Here is an 18,923-nt window from a genome sequence, read left to right as displayed (position 1 = left end):
TTAGCTAAACATATCTATAGAATTATATTTTGTTATTATACTTTCGTGCAATTACTTTATGTATCCAAATGTACCCTTTGTAATAAACTATGTTTGTTTCTATTTTAGGCAAAATAATAAATTTAGCTCCTATTATTTACCTTTCTTGTTACTTTAGCCCTAATTCTTATTTTGTAGGTTAAGGGTGTAGTAGGCCCAAATTAGCCCGGGCCCGTGTGAAATAAACAATGGGGCACAACCCAGTTTTCTACAAGCCCAACAAAGCAGCCCAAACTAATCAATACAGCAAAACACAAAAACAAAAGAGGAAAACCCTAGCCGCATCTGCCTTAGCGCCGCAACAGCCCTACGCCGCGCCCAACGCCCGATCGCCGCACGTTTCGGCCTCCACGCGCGCCAAACTCTCCACTTTCACCTGCGAATACGGACTCAAAGAATCCGAAGGAGAAAAAATAGCAAAGAAATAGCATTATATTTGATATATTTTTTTCTTTTTTTTCGGGCTATAAAAGCCTTTGAAAATCTGTAAAATGGGGGGGTTTTTGGAGAAAAGATACAAGAAATAGCAAAGAAATACAGAGAAAATTTATTTTTCGAAGGTTTTTACTTTGTTCATCGTTTCTTTTTGTATATATGTATATTATTTTTCCTTTTATTTTCGTTTTATTTTACCTAAAATAACAAAAAAAAAGAAAGGAAAAGATTTACCTTTAGCAGGAACCGTCGAATCGTCCCCCTCCGTCGCAGTCGGAGGTCGGGGCGTCGTCGGAGGCCGTGGTATGGCTCGCGCGGCCGCGGCGGCATGGAAGAAACCCTAGCAGAGGGTTTCTCTGCTATCTCTTAAAAAAAAGGGAGAAAAACTGAATTTTGGTGGAAATTTTGGTGTTTTATAAGTAAGTAAAACGACGTCGTTTGGGGGAGGTCTCTGTGGCCTTAAAACGGCGACGTTTTGATCCCCCAGGCTCTCGACCCGCGCGGTGACCCGACCCGGGGAGGATCCGCGCGTTTTGGGTTTTGGTTAATTTGCGCATTTGGCCCCTCCAATTTGCGCCGCGTTTCAATTAAACTTATTTTATTCTTTTCAAAATTGGGCCGCATGTTTGATTTTTGCTTCAATTGGGTTCCTTGCTGCGCAGCGTTTTGAAAGGACGGGATAATTTCCCTTTTGGTCCCCCACTGTTATGCGCGCATTCAAGTTGGTTTTTTTTAATTTCTTTTAAATTCCCCCCCACTTTTTCGTTTTTAATTCAATTTAGCCCATTTTTTTAGTTTTTATCACAATTACACCATACTATTATTTTGTTTTATTTTATTTACTACTATAATATTATAAATTATTATTATTATTATGCGCATATGCATGTTAGTATTTATATACTTTAATATTTTAAATATATATATCTATTGTATACACATTGTATTATTACTTTGTTTTCATAGTTTTTTTACATATAAATATACATACATACATTTTTAAAAATTTTGTTTACATACACTTTTCATTTTTGAATTATTATAAATATTTTTAGTTCATGTATCCCATTATTTTATATACATATTGTACATATATATATGTATTTGAATATATATGTATGCGAATTTTCACGATTGGCCTATGTATATATACTTATACATTTCATTGTCCTTGCCTTTGTAAATATGTACACATTTGCATATTTTCATACTTTTATTTTTATTTTACAATTTTCATTGCATATATACATGCATATTTTTAGAAATTATTATAAGTTTGTTGTATATATTTCTTCACTTACCCTTTTAATATGTACACTTATATTTGTGTGCTAAGTATGGGCCCACTCGTATTTTCGAATTTACTTGTATATTGTACTTGTATATATATTTTGTAAATACATTATCATATATGTTTTACATTAAAGTTTTTGTTTCATATCGTACATTAACTTTAACATACCCTTTTAGAAAATACATTTTGGTTTTAACTATAAATCAAGATTATTTTCTTGATTCAACGGTTTTTTTTTGAATAAAAGCAATATTTGAAGTTTGGGGATTTTCGAAGGAAATTGAGCCCTAACGTATTGGGTTCGGATTTTCTTCGTTAATCTTAAATGACCGAGGATATTTTTTATTCAAAATGCATAAAAATCATTTTTGGGAACTTAACTTGTTGTGCCCTAACGTATTGGGTGTGGCATGTTATTTTCTCGAAATGAAGATTTTCGTATAAAATAAAAGTGATATTCAAGTTTGGGGAATTATGAGGAATTGTACCCTAACGTATTGGGACTCGATTTCTGTACATGACTTGAACAATTTGGATATCCTTTTGCAAATTTCATCATTCAAGCTTATTTTAAAATCTTTTTAACTTTCGACACTAAGACATCAAATAATCAATTTGGTACCGATTTTGGGCGTTACGAGGGTGGTAATCCTTTCTAGTGCGTAACTGACTCCCGAGCCTGTTTTCAAAATTCGCAAACCAAAATAATTTTTAAGGTGGGCCGGTCACACCTTAATAAAAGATCGGTGGCGACTCCAGTTTTTTGTTTTAAAAAGTCGACAACTAAATTTTTTGTTTTCAAAAAACGGTTTCGACAAAGGGTATGAAACAAACAAATTAAAATATTATTATTTAATATTTAATTCAAATATTTTTTAATAATAAAGAATAGCACTATATTTAATTTAATAAATTTCGTAAATCATTATTATATTATCGAAAAAATGTTTATTAAACCAAACGTGATATTAAAGTACATGATGTAGCTTGAGAAATGCTATTTGGAATTATTTGCTTACAAGAGCAAAGCCAAAAAAAAATTGCTTTGAAGGATCAAAATGAATAATAAATAGTTTTCCCCCTAATGAGCATTTTGTTATTTTTTAATGTACATAAACTTTGGTGCTCATTTTAAAAGGATAGGGATTAAAATTCAGTTTACACTATAATATAAGGACTTGTACAACACTATTTCCATGTGGGATAAGGTAGGTTGTGGTCCGTATTCAATTTATAATCTCTAACCATAGCAATTAATACATTTATGAAATCACAGCTAAAAACCACAACCCAAAGCATAATTAATTGATGACCTTAGTTTTGCTAAGAAGTCAAGAATTGGGGAATATGGCAATGGATATCACAAGAGAAGAGAAGATTCAAGAATGAAGGAGAAATTCATAAAGGTCCAATTCTGCTCTCAGTCTCTATACTATTCATACATTTTAAATTTAGTCTCCTTTTAATGTCTTACAACTTAGTTCCTCTATTTTTTTTTATTTAAATTGGATTATGTTGTGTTTAAAAACAATTTACTTACATGGCCAAGTTAAAGCCGTGTCCACTCTACTTCTTTGAACCAATTAATGTTGAAAAACTCGAAATTGAAAACTTTATAATCCTATATTCAATATATTCATTTGCTTCTTTAACGAAAGTCCTTTCACGTTATTATTAAATAAAAATAGAAGGGTTAAATTTTAAATATGCAGAATATAAGAACTGAGAGCATAATTAAACCATTAATAAAAGTTGAATTTATCACTTTGACAAATTAAACCACCGCCCCGTTGTTGCTCTGATCAGCACACGGCAGTACGGCGTGCACCTTGCCTTTTGCACACACATTTTAATATCCATGGACGTAATAAGGAACATCAAATATGTATTTTTTTTATAATAATATATAATAAGATAAAAAAAATGTGTAGGGGTGTTTAGTAAACAAAGTTTTGGGTATTTTTTAATTGATTTGGGTACAAACGGAGGATTGGATAGTCAAACCCTTTAATTGTAGTGTTTGGTGAATGAAAGTTTGCAAGAGCTTATTAAGCTAAAACCTCCAAAACAAAAAACGCAAGGATGGACAATTTTTTCCTAGTTGATTGGGAATGAGATACGTAGAATGACATATCTAACTATGTTTACTCACTAATTAATTTCCATAATGAATGTTTATTTAAATAAAAAATACTTTGCAAATAAGGAACTTAAGAAATTTATTTATTCAAATTTTAAAAATATTGACTAATTAATTTCCCATAATGGATGTTTTAATTCCTTGATAAGAGTGTTTTATTTCAATAATTTCACTCAATAAAGACAAAAGTATTATAAACAAATAAATATTCAATAATAAAATGTGTCATGCTTTTATTTGTCATTTTACACATATTAGTTTTCAACTATCAACTAAGTTTTTTAAACGTTTTTAAATAAAGAGTTAATAAAAGCAATTGGTAAAATCAATCACTACAATCGACAATCAACAATCAATTATCATCCAATTACCAAACAACGTGTGTGTATATATATATATATATATAATATCCCACTAGCGTAAGTGGTATTTCATGACAGCAACATCTTAGTATACACAGATAAAAAAGGAATGCAAAGATTTTTTTCCTTAAAATCATTGATTGGCTTTTGAGTATTTAGGAAGGTTGCTTTAATTGATGGGTTTCTTTGAAAGTACCATTTTTGTTCATTTTGAGTAAATAGTACATGTGTTTTTGTTTTTTTATTCAACAAGTTAAGTTTTTTAAAAAATAATAATAAATAAATAAATCCTTTTTAATCCTTTACCATGCCATTTGCATGCATGCATGCTCATCGGCAGCATGAATTATAAGGTAGAAGTTCATTACGTTTCTTCCCATGAAATTTAAAGTTTGAAAGTGCTAACAAAAGAATAATATGTTTCTAAAAAACCAATTGAATACTGAATGTTAAAAGATTTTTTTTTTAAATGTTGCCATTAATCAGTTAGGTCTAATTCTGTTTTCAGTCACTATACCTTTACCATATTTGAAATTTAGTTCTTTTACTTTCATGAATTTAATCTATTTATTCTTATGTGTATGAGTTTTATAATGTCTAACGAGTGGGAGTTATCCAAAGATCGGGCAGGATGTCAATTGAAGACATACACAAATCTTTTTTTTATCGTAACTAAAGCATCCACCACCAACAGATAGTGACTAAACCTTTCATTGTGGTTATTCTCCGATAATGTAAACAGTTAGCAATGAAACGTGCTCCATTTTTATGAGCAGAAATCGAACTCGATTATATAGATAAAAGCACATGGTTATAAATAGTAACATGTATGCAACATTTGTGCATAAAAACAAGGTATCTTAAATAGTGGTGCCCACTTGCAAAATGCAAAATATCATGATATTAGAGAAAATATCATGATATTAGAGAAAATATCTTAAATGCAACCCTAAATATGGATGGTACACATTTTATTGAATCCTTGATGTGAAGGTAATAGATAGAAGAACCACCCATCAATTGCATTCATTGGACAATGACTTGACCCGCAACTTCCTGCTAATTCCATCCAACAAGGAACCCAAACCCTAATGACTTCACCTGTCATCAAATCATAATTAGCGTTGAGTAAAAAGTGGTTGGAGTTGAAACTGATTTAATTAAATGTAATGCTTTTTGATCCCTTCAGTTAAGTTGATTAGGTTAATAAAATCGATTTTATAATTAGTATACTAAATTAAAATTATTGATATTTTTACACAATTAATATTTTAATGATCTAATTTATCAGATTTATAGTCTATTTATATATGTCAAATTTAAATGTAAATTAAGGCTTTGAACTATTCCATCAATATTAACATACACAATATTTTAGATCGGGATTGATTCGAAAGTTTATATACATAAAAAAAATATAATTATATTAATAAATTCAAACCCGGCTATTGCACTATCTCGACCACAGCCTCATGCTAAAGATAGGAATCAATAATAATCCAAGGATATGAATGGGTAAAATGTACAATCACTGGTTATTAAGCAATCTTTTTTTTTCTTTGTATCAAATGAAAAACAAATACAGAGCAAAGCACAGATTAAAAGATAAAAACAAAAATCTAAAACCATAAACATCAATCCTTTTAGACCCAAACCCGAAAGAAATAAACCCTAATATTCAACAACTCATAGGCGGAAGATCGGATGTTTTGGCGTTGGGGACGGTGGCGGAAGGTTTGTTAAAAACATGACTGCCAAATAATAAAAACCCCAGAGAATGGCCAGCCACGGCGGCCAAGAAAACGCCACCGTTGAAAGACATGATAGCCAACATCACCAGATACGCGAGTCCAACCCTCAGAGCATGCAACAAAGTCTGAACCAGACCGGCGGTCACGTGGTGGGTGGAACCGGGTTTCACCAACCGAGAGTGAGAAATCCCCTCCACCATGAAAGCAAGCAGGAAGACAACTATGAGGGCCAAGACGTACATGCTGGTTCTGGTTCCCGGCCAACCGGAGAAGAGAATCTCGGCGTCGCTGCCCCAAAAGAAGGTCATATGCATCATCATCTTATGGTGCTTCGTCATGTTCATGCCGCCATCTGATGTGTTGTGCATCACCATGCCATGCATATGGTCATCATTCATGCCCTCCATGGATGAATCTTTTTCTCTCTCAGTTTGGCTCTTGAGAGTGTGGGCCTGCTTGGGAGCTTGTGAAAATGTACTGTTAAGGCTTTAATGAAATGGCAGTCTCTTAAATATCTGCTTAGAGTAGCTGTTATTGGAATCTGATCGTACATTTTTTACATACACGCTGTAATGTGTAGTACATACGCTCAATGAGGAAACCTTCTCAATGGAGTACATTAATTTTATTTTGGGATTTTATTTTTTAATTTTTAATTTTTAGACTTTATAAAATTTAAAATTCAAGTTAAATTACTAACATTAAATTATATATAAATTTATTTTTAAAAATTTTACTTATTAAAATAAAATATAAGGTAGACTGTAAAAATAGTTACTTTTGTTTATTTTAAATTATATTTTAGTCATTTACGTTATCGTTTTGTTACGAAGTGATCACTCTACCGTTAAGCTCCGTTACCTCCCTAACGGTGGTCCTACATGGCAGTCCAAGTTAGCATTTAAAACCTATTTGGACTGCCACGTAGGACTGTCGTTAGGGAGATAACTGAGCTTAACAGTAAAGCGATCACTTCGTAACAAAACAATAATGTAAGTGACTAAAACGTAACATTTCAAACATAAATGACTAAAACGAAATCTAAGGCAAACAAAAATAACTATTTTATAGTTTATCATTTTATTTAATAAAGATTCAAATAACAATAGACCGTTTTTGGTGCGAAAAAGGATAGATGTTATCAAATCCATTAGTACTACTCCACAATTAATATATTTTGTCCTACTATTAATCTTGATCCGCTATAAATATATAATTTAATTTTTTAGTTATTTTCATATTTTATTTTTTAAATATATTTACTCAGTTTGTTACTTGGAAAAGAATTCTGGTCACTTTACCTCCTATATTTTCCTTCAGCTTATCAAGTTACCTCATCTATGTTTTCTGTCTAAAATTACAGGCTGCCATGTATCAAAAGAAGCAAATATTCCTTAAAATTTCCAAAAGTATCATAAATTTCATTAAAATTGCAAAAAAAATCTACAAAAACAGAAAATTTTAAAATTTTCTTCATGAAAACTTTATAATTTTCTAAAACCCTAAAATTCTAAACAAACCAGAAAATTACATTTTTTGAAAAATATTTTTAAAATAATATATATAATTATTAAAATGTATTTTAAAATGCATCTAGACAAATGCACATCTAAGTTCGCCCATCAAAATTACTAAAAAGTATCACGTTTTCTATCTACATTTTCCACCACATGTAAAAAAAACTATATTTGATTAAAATATCAAAAAAATTAAAATGTCAAAAAAATCTAAAAACTTTGAAAATTCTAAAACTACAAAATTCATAATTTATTTGCAGAAAATATTAAAAATATTTTAAAACGCAGAAATAAAAGAATAAAAATACCCTAAAACTCCATAAATTTAGAAAATTATAAAGAATTGGAAAATTCTTAATTTTTTATAAAATTATTAAATTTATTTTAAAAATACCAAAAAATGTAAAATATAAATAAAAGATTAAAGATTAAAAATTTTATAAGTGCTATTGAAAAATGCAACCACAATGAATCTGAAGTAAATGATAGTTTCGTTTCAAGTTTAGTAATAAGATATATTATACTTTTAAAGAGAGAATACAAATATGAACCTTGAAAACGAAACATTATTAGGAGAAATAACGACAAACCCCAAATATAAATAATAAAATGAAAATGCTTCCAGACAATAAAAAAATAAAAAATAAAAACGAATCTGTTTCCTCACCGCATGGTAATTTAACTTCGTGAAACCAGAAAATTTGAAAACCCAAATTTAGAAGGCCATAGTTTACAGCAGGGACCAATTAGTAAACACAATATACAGTACACCACATATTTTTCAATTTTAAACATCCTTTCACTTATTTAATTAAACACCCATAAATATTTGTGGCTAAAATTGTCTTCTAAGTCAGAAAACAATTTCTCATTTGGTTAAATTTTGTTATTAGTCCCTGTAATTTGTAAAAGTTGTGGATTTAATCCCTATACTTTGATTTGGTCAATTTTAGTCCCTGTACTTTTTAAATTTTAAAATTTCAGTCATCACCAAATGATAACTGTTAAATTTATTAGGCTAAGTTTTGTTATTTCCAAAATTTGAAGCGCCAAACATATTATCATATATGCAATGCCATTTCACCTTGTTAAGTCCACATATTACTCACTAAAAATTCAGTTGACAACTATCATTTGCGTCAAGACTGGAATTTCAAAATTCACAACTTAGAATGATCCAATTGAAAAATATGGGCTAAATCTACAACTGTACATATAACACATAACTAATAATTGAATTTAAACAAACAAATTTAGCATAACAACTACTACTTAGGTAAGGACTGAAATTTCAAATTTCAAATTTCAAAAAGTACAGGGACTAAAGTTGACCAATTCAAAAAAGTGCAGGGACTAAAATAGATCAAATTAAAGTACAGGGACTAAACTTGTAATTTTTGCAAAGTAAAAGGACTAATAGTAGAATTAACCTTTTCATTTCTTTCTCATGTTGGTACATGTAGGCGCGTTCGATCGAATCAAGTGAAAAAATTTCGAGTTAATCGGGTTAATTAGTCTTATTTTATCATCCTAACTCGATTTGGATTTTTTTCAAATCGAGTCGAGCGAAATGAAATTCAAGTTGAATCGAATTGAGTAAAATTGTTCGGGTTAAATTAAAAAAACTAAATTAAAATATTGTTACAGTATAATTAATTCCATGTTAGACCACATAAATTTGAAATAACCCTATACATTTAAAAACTTTTTCAAAGCAAAATAAGAAAAAAAAGATACTTTAGTATGATAAACTTGAATAATTAATTAACTTATTTATGTCCAAAATTACTATTTTAGAATATTTTTAAAATTTTAACTTTCTTTATATATTCTTTAGATTATTTAAAATTTTAAAAATATATATAAATTTTAGAATTTTATAAATATTTTGAGTTTTAAAATTATTTTGAATTTTTAAAAATTATTTTGTAATTTTTGTTGAGAGTGACCAATTTGCTCATTTTCAAAATTGATAGGGGGACCAAAGGAGTATTTACACCAATCTATTATTCAAATTAAAAAATTCAATTCAACTCGAATTCGAAACTCAAATTACTTATTCAAGTTGACTCGAAAAAATCAAAGAAATCAATTCGATAAACTTGAAATTTGAATTTCTTTTCGATTGAATCGAGTTTTGTTCACTTATTTCACGTGTCTTTACTCTTCATTTTGATTTAATTAACATCATTGGATTAATTAACAACCAGTTAAATTCCCTGGTGAGTCCCTATACTATAGATTGAGGACTAAATTAGTCATTCTAATCTATTATAAAACTGAGTAATTTAGTCTTGATTTAAATAAGTGAAATCTTGAATGAAAGTAAATTTGAACTTTGAAAAGAAAAAAGAAAAGAAAAAGCTAACTTAAGTTGTTTTAAAAGAGACCTAAAAATCAACATTCTTAAAACACAGAAAGACTAAAATGTTGGTGTTTGCATGTCATTTTAAAACACTAGAAGTTAATATTTTATTTATTTACTTCGAAACTAAATGCACAAAAATAATTTACTCACTTCATAGTAAAAGAAAAATAATGTACTCTTCAATATATAATATCAAGATAATTTAATCATTAATAAGTTGTAAATATCTAAATTCTGGAAATATTAATTTTTTATTATTATTTACTTCCTTTCGTATGAGTGTAGTTAATGCATCCGTTTTCTTTTCATATGGTTTTGCTTACTATATCTATTATCGTAGCATTATAAATTATATTGTTACTTTTGTTCCTGTTGGGATAAATTTGGCCCCTTCCCTTATTTCTGCCTATGTATATGGGATATTTTAAGAAATTGACATTCTTATTACTAGTTGGATCTGGGGAAAGAATAGAAAATGTGATTTCACTACATTTTTTTACCAAGAACAAGACCTATCACAAGAATACTTTTCTTAGTAGAGCAATAGTGTTGAAAAGACAGATTGCCTATCTTTTCTTTCATCTCGGGTGAAATACAATCAGGCAGGGCTAACTCAAACCCCTATTGTAAAATAAGAACAATACCCACATTCAAGGCTCCTTTCTTACCATTAGCAAGAACTTGTTTCAGTTGCATACCATAAGAAATTCTAACAACCGCTTCAAATACAATATCAGGAAGTATCACTTGTGGAACCTCAATATCCACAGGTTTATTCGCTAAATGGCAATTGGCTATAACTGTAGTATTATGATTCCTAGTCTTTGTTATACAATGTTTAGAACTACCCATAGTCCCTCACCAACCCTTAAATAAGAGAATAATACGTTTTAGCACACTTGAACCCACGTCCTCTCATACTAACAGCAATGTTGATGTCAACTGAGTTAAGACTCAATTAACAAGAATGCTAATTTATTATGCCTTTAAATGCATAATGAATTTGAATTGATAAATGTAATACCCAATTTTAGCCAGGGCTCACAATAATAAAATAAAGTCTAAGTCCAATACAAAATTATATCATTTGGCCTGATCGGAATGGCGCATTACTTAAAAAGGTTGAAGGTCCATCTACAAGCTTATGGAAACATAATCTTCAAGGATATGCAATCTTAGATATGATATGCAATCTTAGATATGATATATGCAATCTTGGATATGATATGCAATCTTGGAAGATATGATTTTGTAATATTAGAGATTTAATTTGTAGATACCCTTTAATCTTAGCCGTTGATGTAATTGATCTGTACCGTTGGATTTGGGGAGGCTCAACTATAAATAGAGGCCTCTCCCTTCACCAGGAAAAAAAATCAGAAAAAAAGGGGAGAACGATTGGCAGTCTTTTAAAGGTGGCTTACTGTTTTTTTTTTTACTTATTTACGATTTTAAAAAAGGGAGAAGGTGATACCATTGCGCATTTTATTTATTTTTTTAGCCCTAATAAAGTGACGCGTTTCAAAGGATGGAGATATTTTCCCATTCGAGCCCTATGAGTTATTCGCGCCTTTTAATTGGGCCCTTCATTTTTTTTCCCTTTAATTCTGTTTGGAGTTCAATTTAAATCCTTGTTAATTCAATGTGCTTGATTTCTTACACCACTATTTTTTTTAAATATATTTAATTTTAATCTAATACTATTTTAATGATTAAGCTTAGTATTTTCCATTTTATTTTACGTTTTATATGTATTATGGCTATAAGTTTATTAAATTATATGTATATATTACCCTTTTAAAAAATTATAATGTATCATTATTTTGAAATTCAATATATATTGCTATTATTTGATTTATCACACTTTTTATATTTTAGGTAAATTCAACATGATTTGTATATATTCTTTGATATCCCTATTTTGTAATATATTTTGAAATTCACTTTACATATTTATATGTCTTAAAGATTTATATGAAAATATTTTTATACAATACTATTTTATATATACATATATAATTTGTAATAAATTATTTTTATTCTATATATTATTGATTTCATATTATTTTATCTATTACCTTTAAACTCTCTCTTAAATAGGTTTATGTATTTTCTTTCAAATTCATTTATTATTTATCATTCATTAGTGTATGTTTTATTTACGAATTATCGCTCCATGTTGTATATTATCATTTATCGCATTCTATTCGCTTAAAAGGCTATGTTCGATATCATTCAAGCATCAAAATCATTTTATTCAAAAATTTTCAAAATTGAGATAATACTCGTATTTAGGATTTTCAAGGAAATTGAGCCCTAACGTATTGGGTTCCAATTTTCTTCGTTAAATCTAACAATCGAGAGTTGCTCATTAATCAAAAAATAAGATGAAAAGCTTGTTGTCGGGAATTTAATATGTTGTATCCTAACGTATTGGATGTGACGTATTGATTTCTCGAGACAAATATTTTTTTTAAAAATGATAACAAAGGAAATATTTCAAGTTTAGGATTTTGAGAAATTGTGCCCTAACGTATTGGGCTGCGATTTCTTAAATCTTAAATAAATTGATATTCTTTTAAATTTTTATTATAAGAGTATTTTGGACTAAATCATTTTTGAGGAAATAGAATGTCGTGCCCTAACGCATTGGGTGTGACATTTTCTTTCTCTGAAATGATAAGAGTCTTAATAAGTAACGTTTTTAGTTTTTATTAAGGATCATATTTTTAAATTTTCGACATTAAGACACTAATTAATTAACTAGGTACCAATTTTGGGCATTACGAGGGTGCTAATCCTTCCTCGTACGTAATCGACTCTCGAATCCATTTTTCTAAAACTCGTAGACCAAATCTATTGTTTAGGTGATCCAATCACACCACAATAAAAGATTGGTGGCGACTCCCAATTTTTGCTTTTTTTTAAGTCGACAACTAATTTTTGTTTTTTTTCCAAAATAAAAGTTGGTTTCGACAGCTTGGCGACTCCACTGGGGATTTTTTTATAAGAGAGTCGAGCCACAAAGTTGATTAATTCTTGTCTTATCGTCGAGAAAATTTTGTTTTTAAAAAAATTCATGGTATCCTGTTGCATTCATTATTTCTTACTTAATGGATTTAAATATTGTTTGCATTACACATTACATGAGTTGAATAATTTTACCCTTTTAAGTGGGAGCGAGAAACTAGTCCTTCGTGAGGTTTTCACCTCCGTGCAGGGTAGTGGACCGCTTCCGGGATACATCCGTACCTATGTCTTCGTAAGATTTTCATCTCCGTGCAGCCATAGGGAAATGTATTCCCCTGAGCTGAACTCGGTCCATATGAGCCTATAATGGGTGAGGATTGAGGAATCTGCTAGTTCGGGTACCCTTGCTCTAGAAGCCAAACCTCATATAATGAACCTTAGGAATCCACCCTAGGTAGAGCTACACTGAACCCTAGTAGACATCCTATTAGGTGTTTTTATTATTTCTTGATTATATTCTATGATACTGACTTTTAGTGTTTTATTTTGATTGCATGGCATGGCATTTCATTTCATTATAAAAGGCGTCGGTTCATATTCAGTTACTAGATAGAAAGCTTATCATGGAAAAAGGGTTTCTTGATAAAGTGGAAGAAATACGACTGCTCGAATATATTCCAAGAAACACAACAAAAGAAGGGTAATGAAGAAGTTTGTGACTTTACTTCGTGGCCCAAGGATTTAAGATGATTGTCTAAGAGCTTTCGACGTTCCAATTCCCTTAAAGAAGCTGATGAGCATTACGAGGATAGGTAAACGATGGATCGTGACCAGCATCAAGAAAAAGAGAGCTAGCAGTGTCATCTATTGGAAATTTGTGGGATTTATCTTAAACGGGCGGATGAAGAAAAAGATCGATGTTGTCTCTTGGAATATAAAGGCAAGGCTGTACATGCATCTGCTTTATGTAAAGAAATTTGCCTTCTAGTAAAGTTTTCTAAATGTAATTGAATCAGAATCAACGTTTTTTTTTTTTTGCATTCATGCATTGTATTGCATTGCTTCATATGAATTTAAAAAATATTAAAAGAGCCTAATCGATTAAAATCATTCCTCAGTTAATCTGAAAACCGACCAACTCGCCAAACACTGTTACGGTACTCGATCAAAAACTAAAGACATGGACCAAAGGCTAGAACAGTTCCAAAAAGAAATGCAAGATCAGCTTCAACAACAAATGAATAAGCAGCTTGAGAAGATTCAACAAAAAATTATGGATAAAATGATGGAATCCCAGGGGAATATGATTGCTAAGTTGACTCAGTTGTTGACTGGAGGAATTGATAAAGGAAAAAACTCTGTGCTTAACGTAAAAGAAAGAGACAGTGAGGGACCTATCTATCCTCCAGACGTTACCCCTCAGCAAGTTGAGATATATCCGTACAAGTCCTCTGTCACCATTAAGCCTCAACAATTTCAGGACGGCGCTGCAATGTCGATAAATTTTCATACTGGATTAGGCTCTAACCCCGGAGCCAACCTTGTTAATCCTACTATCCCTGACTTCGATGAGACAACTGGGAAGGAGAAAATGAATGATGAATTGCCAAAACAGCTAGAGGAAAAGTACAAATTACTGAAAGAGAAATTTAGAGCGATGGAATGTGCTGAGAGCTACTATGGGATGGATGCTAAAGAATTAAGTCTGGTTCTTGATTTAGTACTCCCTTACAAATTCAAAATGCCAGAGTTTGAGAAGTACAGCGGAACTAGTAGCCCCGAAGCTCATGTTACCATGTTTTGCAGAAGAATGACTGGGTATGTCAATAACGACCAACTGCTAATACATTGCTTCCAGGATAGCCTCACAGGGGCAGCATCCAAGTGGTACAATCAATTGAGCCGTACCAAGATTAATTCATGGAGAGATTTAATATAGGCATTCATAAAGCAGTACAATCATGTGACCGACATGGTACCTGATAGAATCACTCTACAAAACATGGAAAAAAACCCGGTGAAAGTTTTAGGCAATACGCACAGAGATGAAGGGAGGTCGTCGTCCAAGTTTAGCCACCGCTCTTGGAAAGAGAAATGACAATGCTCTTTATAAATACATTGAAAGCCCCATTCATCACATATATGTCAGAAAGTGCCACAAAGAGCTTCTCTGACATAGTCATGAATGGTGAAAAGATTTAAAGCGCCATAAGGAGAGGAAAGATTGATGCTGGAGGAAATAACAGAAAGCAAGCCTCAAAGGAAAGAGAAAATGAGGTGAACAGCGTGAATACGTACAGCAAATCGATTGCTAATCAGCAAGGTTCATTAAGACAAGAACTTGGAGTGAAACAAGGTACTGAGAAGCTCCAGTTCACACCAATCCTAATGTTGTATAAGGAGCTGTATCAAAACTTGTTTAATGCACACATTGTTGCCCCTTCCTACTTAAAACATTCACAACCTCCGTATTCCAAGTGGTATGATGCGAACGCACAATGTGATTACCATGCGGGAATTACGGGGCACTCAATAGAGAATTGCATTACCTTCAAAAGGCTAGTTGAAAAATTCATCAACATGGGTATTGTCAAGTTGGATGACTCATTCAGTGCAGAAAATCTACTACCCCAACCACATTGATAATGGGGAGAATGCAATGAATGAAAAAGTGTTGGGAAGCGTTCACATCAATGACACAATTGAAAAGGGACATTGTTAGATGTCTGCCCTCATAAATTTGGGAGTGTTCAAAATAATTGGATTGCGGAAGAAATCTCTGTAGTTTTTAGAGCTTATTTAGAGTAATGTTCAGAACATTCTTATTGTTTTTAGCCTAAAAATTATAGGAATTTCTTTGTGAAATAGGCTCATGTCTTAACATCATTATTCTAATAAAATACATCTTTGCATTTATTTTTTAGCCAATATTCTTTCATTCTTTGCGAATAATTATTCTTTCATTCTTTTGGATTTTCTTCCACATCATTCTTTCATTCATAATTATATTGTACAAATAATTCTTCGTAAATTCACACATTCTTTTATATATTCTTTTGCACTTACTGTGGGTCCCCAGATCTCAATGACATGAGTGACACTGCTACAGACTTAGAATCTCCTTTTGAGTGAGATATGTGTTTAGAAGGATCTCATAAATTTGAAGATGACATAGATTGTAGCCTATTTCTGAACTTGTTAAGGATGGTAGAAGAAGTCGAGAAACGGATCTTATCCTACAAAAATCATTGGGATAAATGACTTCTCCTTATGTGGGGCATGAAGGTCATTTGGTCAATCTCGCCAAAAGAGTCTGACGGTCATCGGTTCATCTTTGTGATCGTCAATTACTTTACTAAATGGGCGGAAGCTGCTTCGTATGCCAATGTTATAAAGTCGACAGTCAGCAAATTCTTGAAGAATCATATGTTAGAATGGAACGCCAAAAAGATCATATCTGACAATGTACTAAATTTGAACAACAGCACAATATCAAAAGTTTGCAGTTTGTTCACGATTAATCACCCAAAAAAAATATGGCGCAAAAAAAAAACTCTACCGGGGCAATACCTTTCTCTTGGGCTCATCGCGGTTTTGCCTATTGAAGACAAGATTTTCTCTGAGTTTTTGTATTAATTCTGATTGAAGAGGAATGTTCAAAGTTATCCATCATGGTCAAATGTGTCAAAATAAAATTATACACAAAAAAGGTCCGCCCTAGAGAATTCTTTGAGAGAGACCTGGTATTGAAGAAGATCCGTCCGATACAAAAAGAGCTTCATCCCAAGCTAGGAAAGACCTTATGTGGAGGGCCTTATCTGGAAAAGCGTCGATAACAAGGACACGCCTAATCCTACGAGTTCAGATTCAATAAAAAATATTTCAAAAAAAAAAAGAAAAAGCAAAAGGAGATGCCAAGGCAAAAATTCGCAAAGGACGCCTTGAGAACAAAGGGGATTTGAGTTGAAAACCCTAAAAGGACGGCTCAAATATTGATCAAAATGGGGCATGAGGTGATCAAAATAACTCAAATCTTGATCAGATTGAGGCATGTAGTGATCTGAATCAATAGGAAAGGGTAGACAACATCTTGAGGCATCTGTTAGAGTATGCCCAAAGATCAATCATGAGATAGTTGTAATAACATACTTGATTTATCATGTTTATTAATATAAGGCGTTACCATTATTATTTCAGTTTCTTTTCTGTGTATATAAATAAACTGTTTTATAATAATGTCCTGAGAATAATATGATTATTCTTAAAAGTTCCTTAGTCAAGTATTATTGTTGGATAGGACAACGATAATGCATTAAGACTAACATGTAGTTGATTGATGATAAAGAGTTGTCATTGATATGGAATGTCAGAATCATTACATGAATATGTGTGTTAGAGAACAACATATTGGACTGACTCGTTATGAGTATGTTTCTTGGATTATTATGTAATTGTCACGACATTACTCATAATGATTAATATTTATATGATCCTCAGACTTGAGATCATCATAATCCCAACATCGTGAGTTGTATATTTTGATACAGTCAAACGTACACCGTAACTAGTTGTTCTATAAAGGTTAATGTTGGATATACCACAATCTATGTAGAGGGATATGGTTGGTCGATATAGGATAAGTCCCTCCTACATAAAAGGAGTAATATCTTAGGCCACTTGATTAAGTGAGACTAGAAATGCATGGCCATGCTCAAATAAGTTGATATTAGATGTCATACTTATTTATATATCGTAGTCTGCTTAAGATATCAAGGAACATGGAATGGACAATGCAAGTGTGACTATTCCATGACTTGTGTCCAATCCAGATATAAAGGACTTAAGGATTATTGCATAAAAGGTTAATCATAAAAAAAGGTTATGTCGAATCATGATCTCTTGTGACTTAGGTAGCAATGATGCATTGCTAGATGCCACTCATTGTTTGTAGCATTAGAATCATTCTAGTGTTCTTGCTAACGTTACTGAGGAACCTCTGGTCACACCTATAGTTGAAATGAACGGAATAAACCATAGTTGGTATTGTTTTTGGGGTCGCTTGAATTAAATTAATTATAGAATTAATTTAATTCGGTAATCAAATTTTTAACACATTATGTACAAGGTTGTTGTATGTATAATGACGATATGAATTTGGTTAGCATAAGAATTCAAATAAATATATGGTTTACCGAACTTATATTATAATTAATGTAATTATAATTTTCGGTATAAAAATATTATTATATTTATTTAATTCCTAAAAACCCTAAAACAAAAGGATATATATATAATCTCGTTTTTCTTTGTTTGAGTCTAGCAGCCGTCAAAGAAAAATAACTCTCAAAACTGTTTTGGGGATTCCTTCCGTTCGTAGTCAACTGGGTGGATTACGTGAGGCCGGGATCACGATAGATTGCGGCTTGGTTCGACAGCAGATCAGACTACTCGTTGTTGAGGTGTTGCTGTCTACTCTGAATAAACATTAGGTAATTTCATAACCTTGATCACTCCGATTCATTCCTCACACATGGATCCATGGTTAGGGTCGCCGATTTTATTTTTTTCGCTGCGCCGTAGGGGTGCCGGCGATCCAACAGCATCGATAGAGTACTGTAGATCTCTCAAACACATGTCAAACTCAGAAGGGTCTTCAGAAAGTTTGTACAGAGAAGTTCAAGCTGCGATATCTAGGGCACCCAATTTTCATACTATTGAATTTGTTGTTATTGGAATACTTCATTCTTTTCCAAGATATACATTCCCAATCAATTTCTTTGTTATCCTTCTTTACTATTTTTGATAATTTATTCCTTTCGAACTATGCTCAGAACTAACTTTATTTTTATTCATTGTTATGACCTTTTTGCAAGCATGTTGCATTGGAATAATGATTAATGGACTAATAAAACTTTCACAAGGGAAGTTTTGCATATTACTTTAGAAGTTTCTAAATAATACAGGAACCTGAAACATGACTATTGTTTAGAACGCACTAAGTTTAAAGGTTGGAAATTTAAGAAGGAAAAGTCTAAATTAGGACTTTC

General features: G+C 31.5%; 1 protein-coding gene and 1 long non-coding RNA gene across 2 annotated transcripts; both read right to left on the bottom strand.

Moving 5' to 3' along the window:
• On the bottom strand, positions 1-865 carry LOC128034811 (uncharacterized). Its single transcript, XR_008190882.1, has 2 exons — positions 709-865; positions 1-428 (listed from the first exon to the last, which is right to left on the bottom strand). It is a non-coding gene; the product is annotated as an uncharacterized LOC128034811 (long non-coding RNA).
• Positions 866-5,778: 4,913 nt separating this feature from the next.
• On the bottom strand, positions 5,779-6,519 carry LOC105788759 (copper transporter 6). The gene has a single exon (XM_012615799.2). The coding sequence runs from the start codon at positions 6,426-6,428 to the stop codon at positions 5,949-5,951; it is 480 nt and encodes a 159-aa protein (XP_012471253.1). The 5' UTR covers positions 6,429-6,519; the 3' UTR covers positions 5,779-5,948.
• Between the last annotated feature and the right edge of the window lie 12,404 nt (positions 6,520-18,923).

The sequence above is a fragment of the Gossypium raimondii genome, chromosome 2, assembly GCF_025698545.1.
Source record: "Gossypium raimondii isolate GPD5lz chromosome 2, ASM2569854v1, whole genome shotgun sequence".
Taxonomy (NCBI): domain Eukaryota; kingdom Viridiplantae; phylum Streptophyta; class Magnoliopsida; order Malvales; family Malvaceae; genus Gossypium; species Gossypium raimondii.
Note: the sequence above shows the minus strand (reverse complement) of the source record. Positions and strands in the feature narration are given on the sequence as shown.

What these genes read in the sequence shown, in the direction of transcription:
- LOC105788759 (XM_012615799.2), bottom strand. Translation starts at nt 6,428, where the DNA reads ATGGAGGGCATGAATGATGACCATATGCATGGCATGGTGATGCACAAC.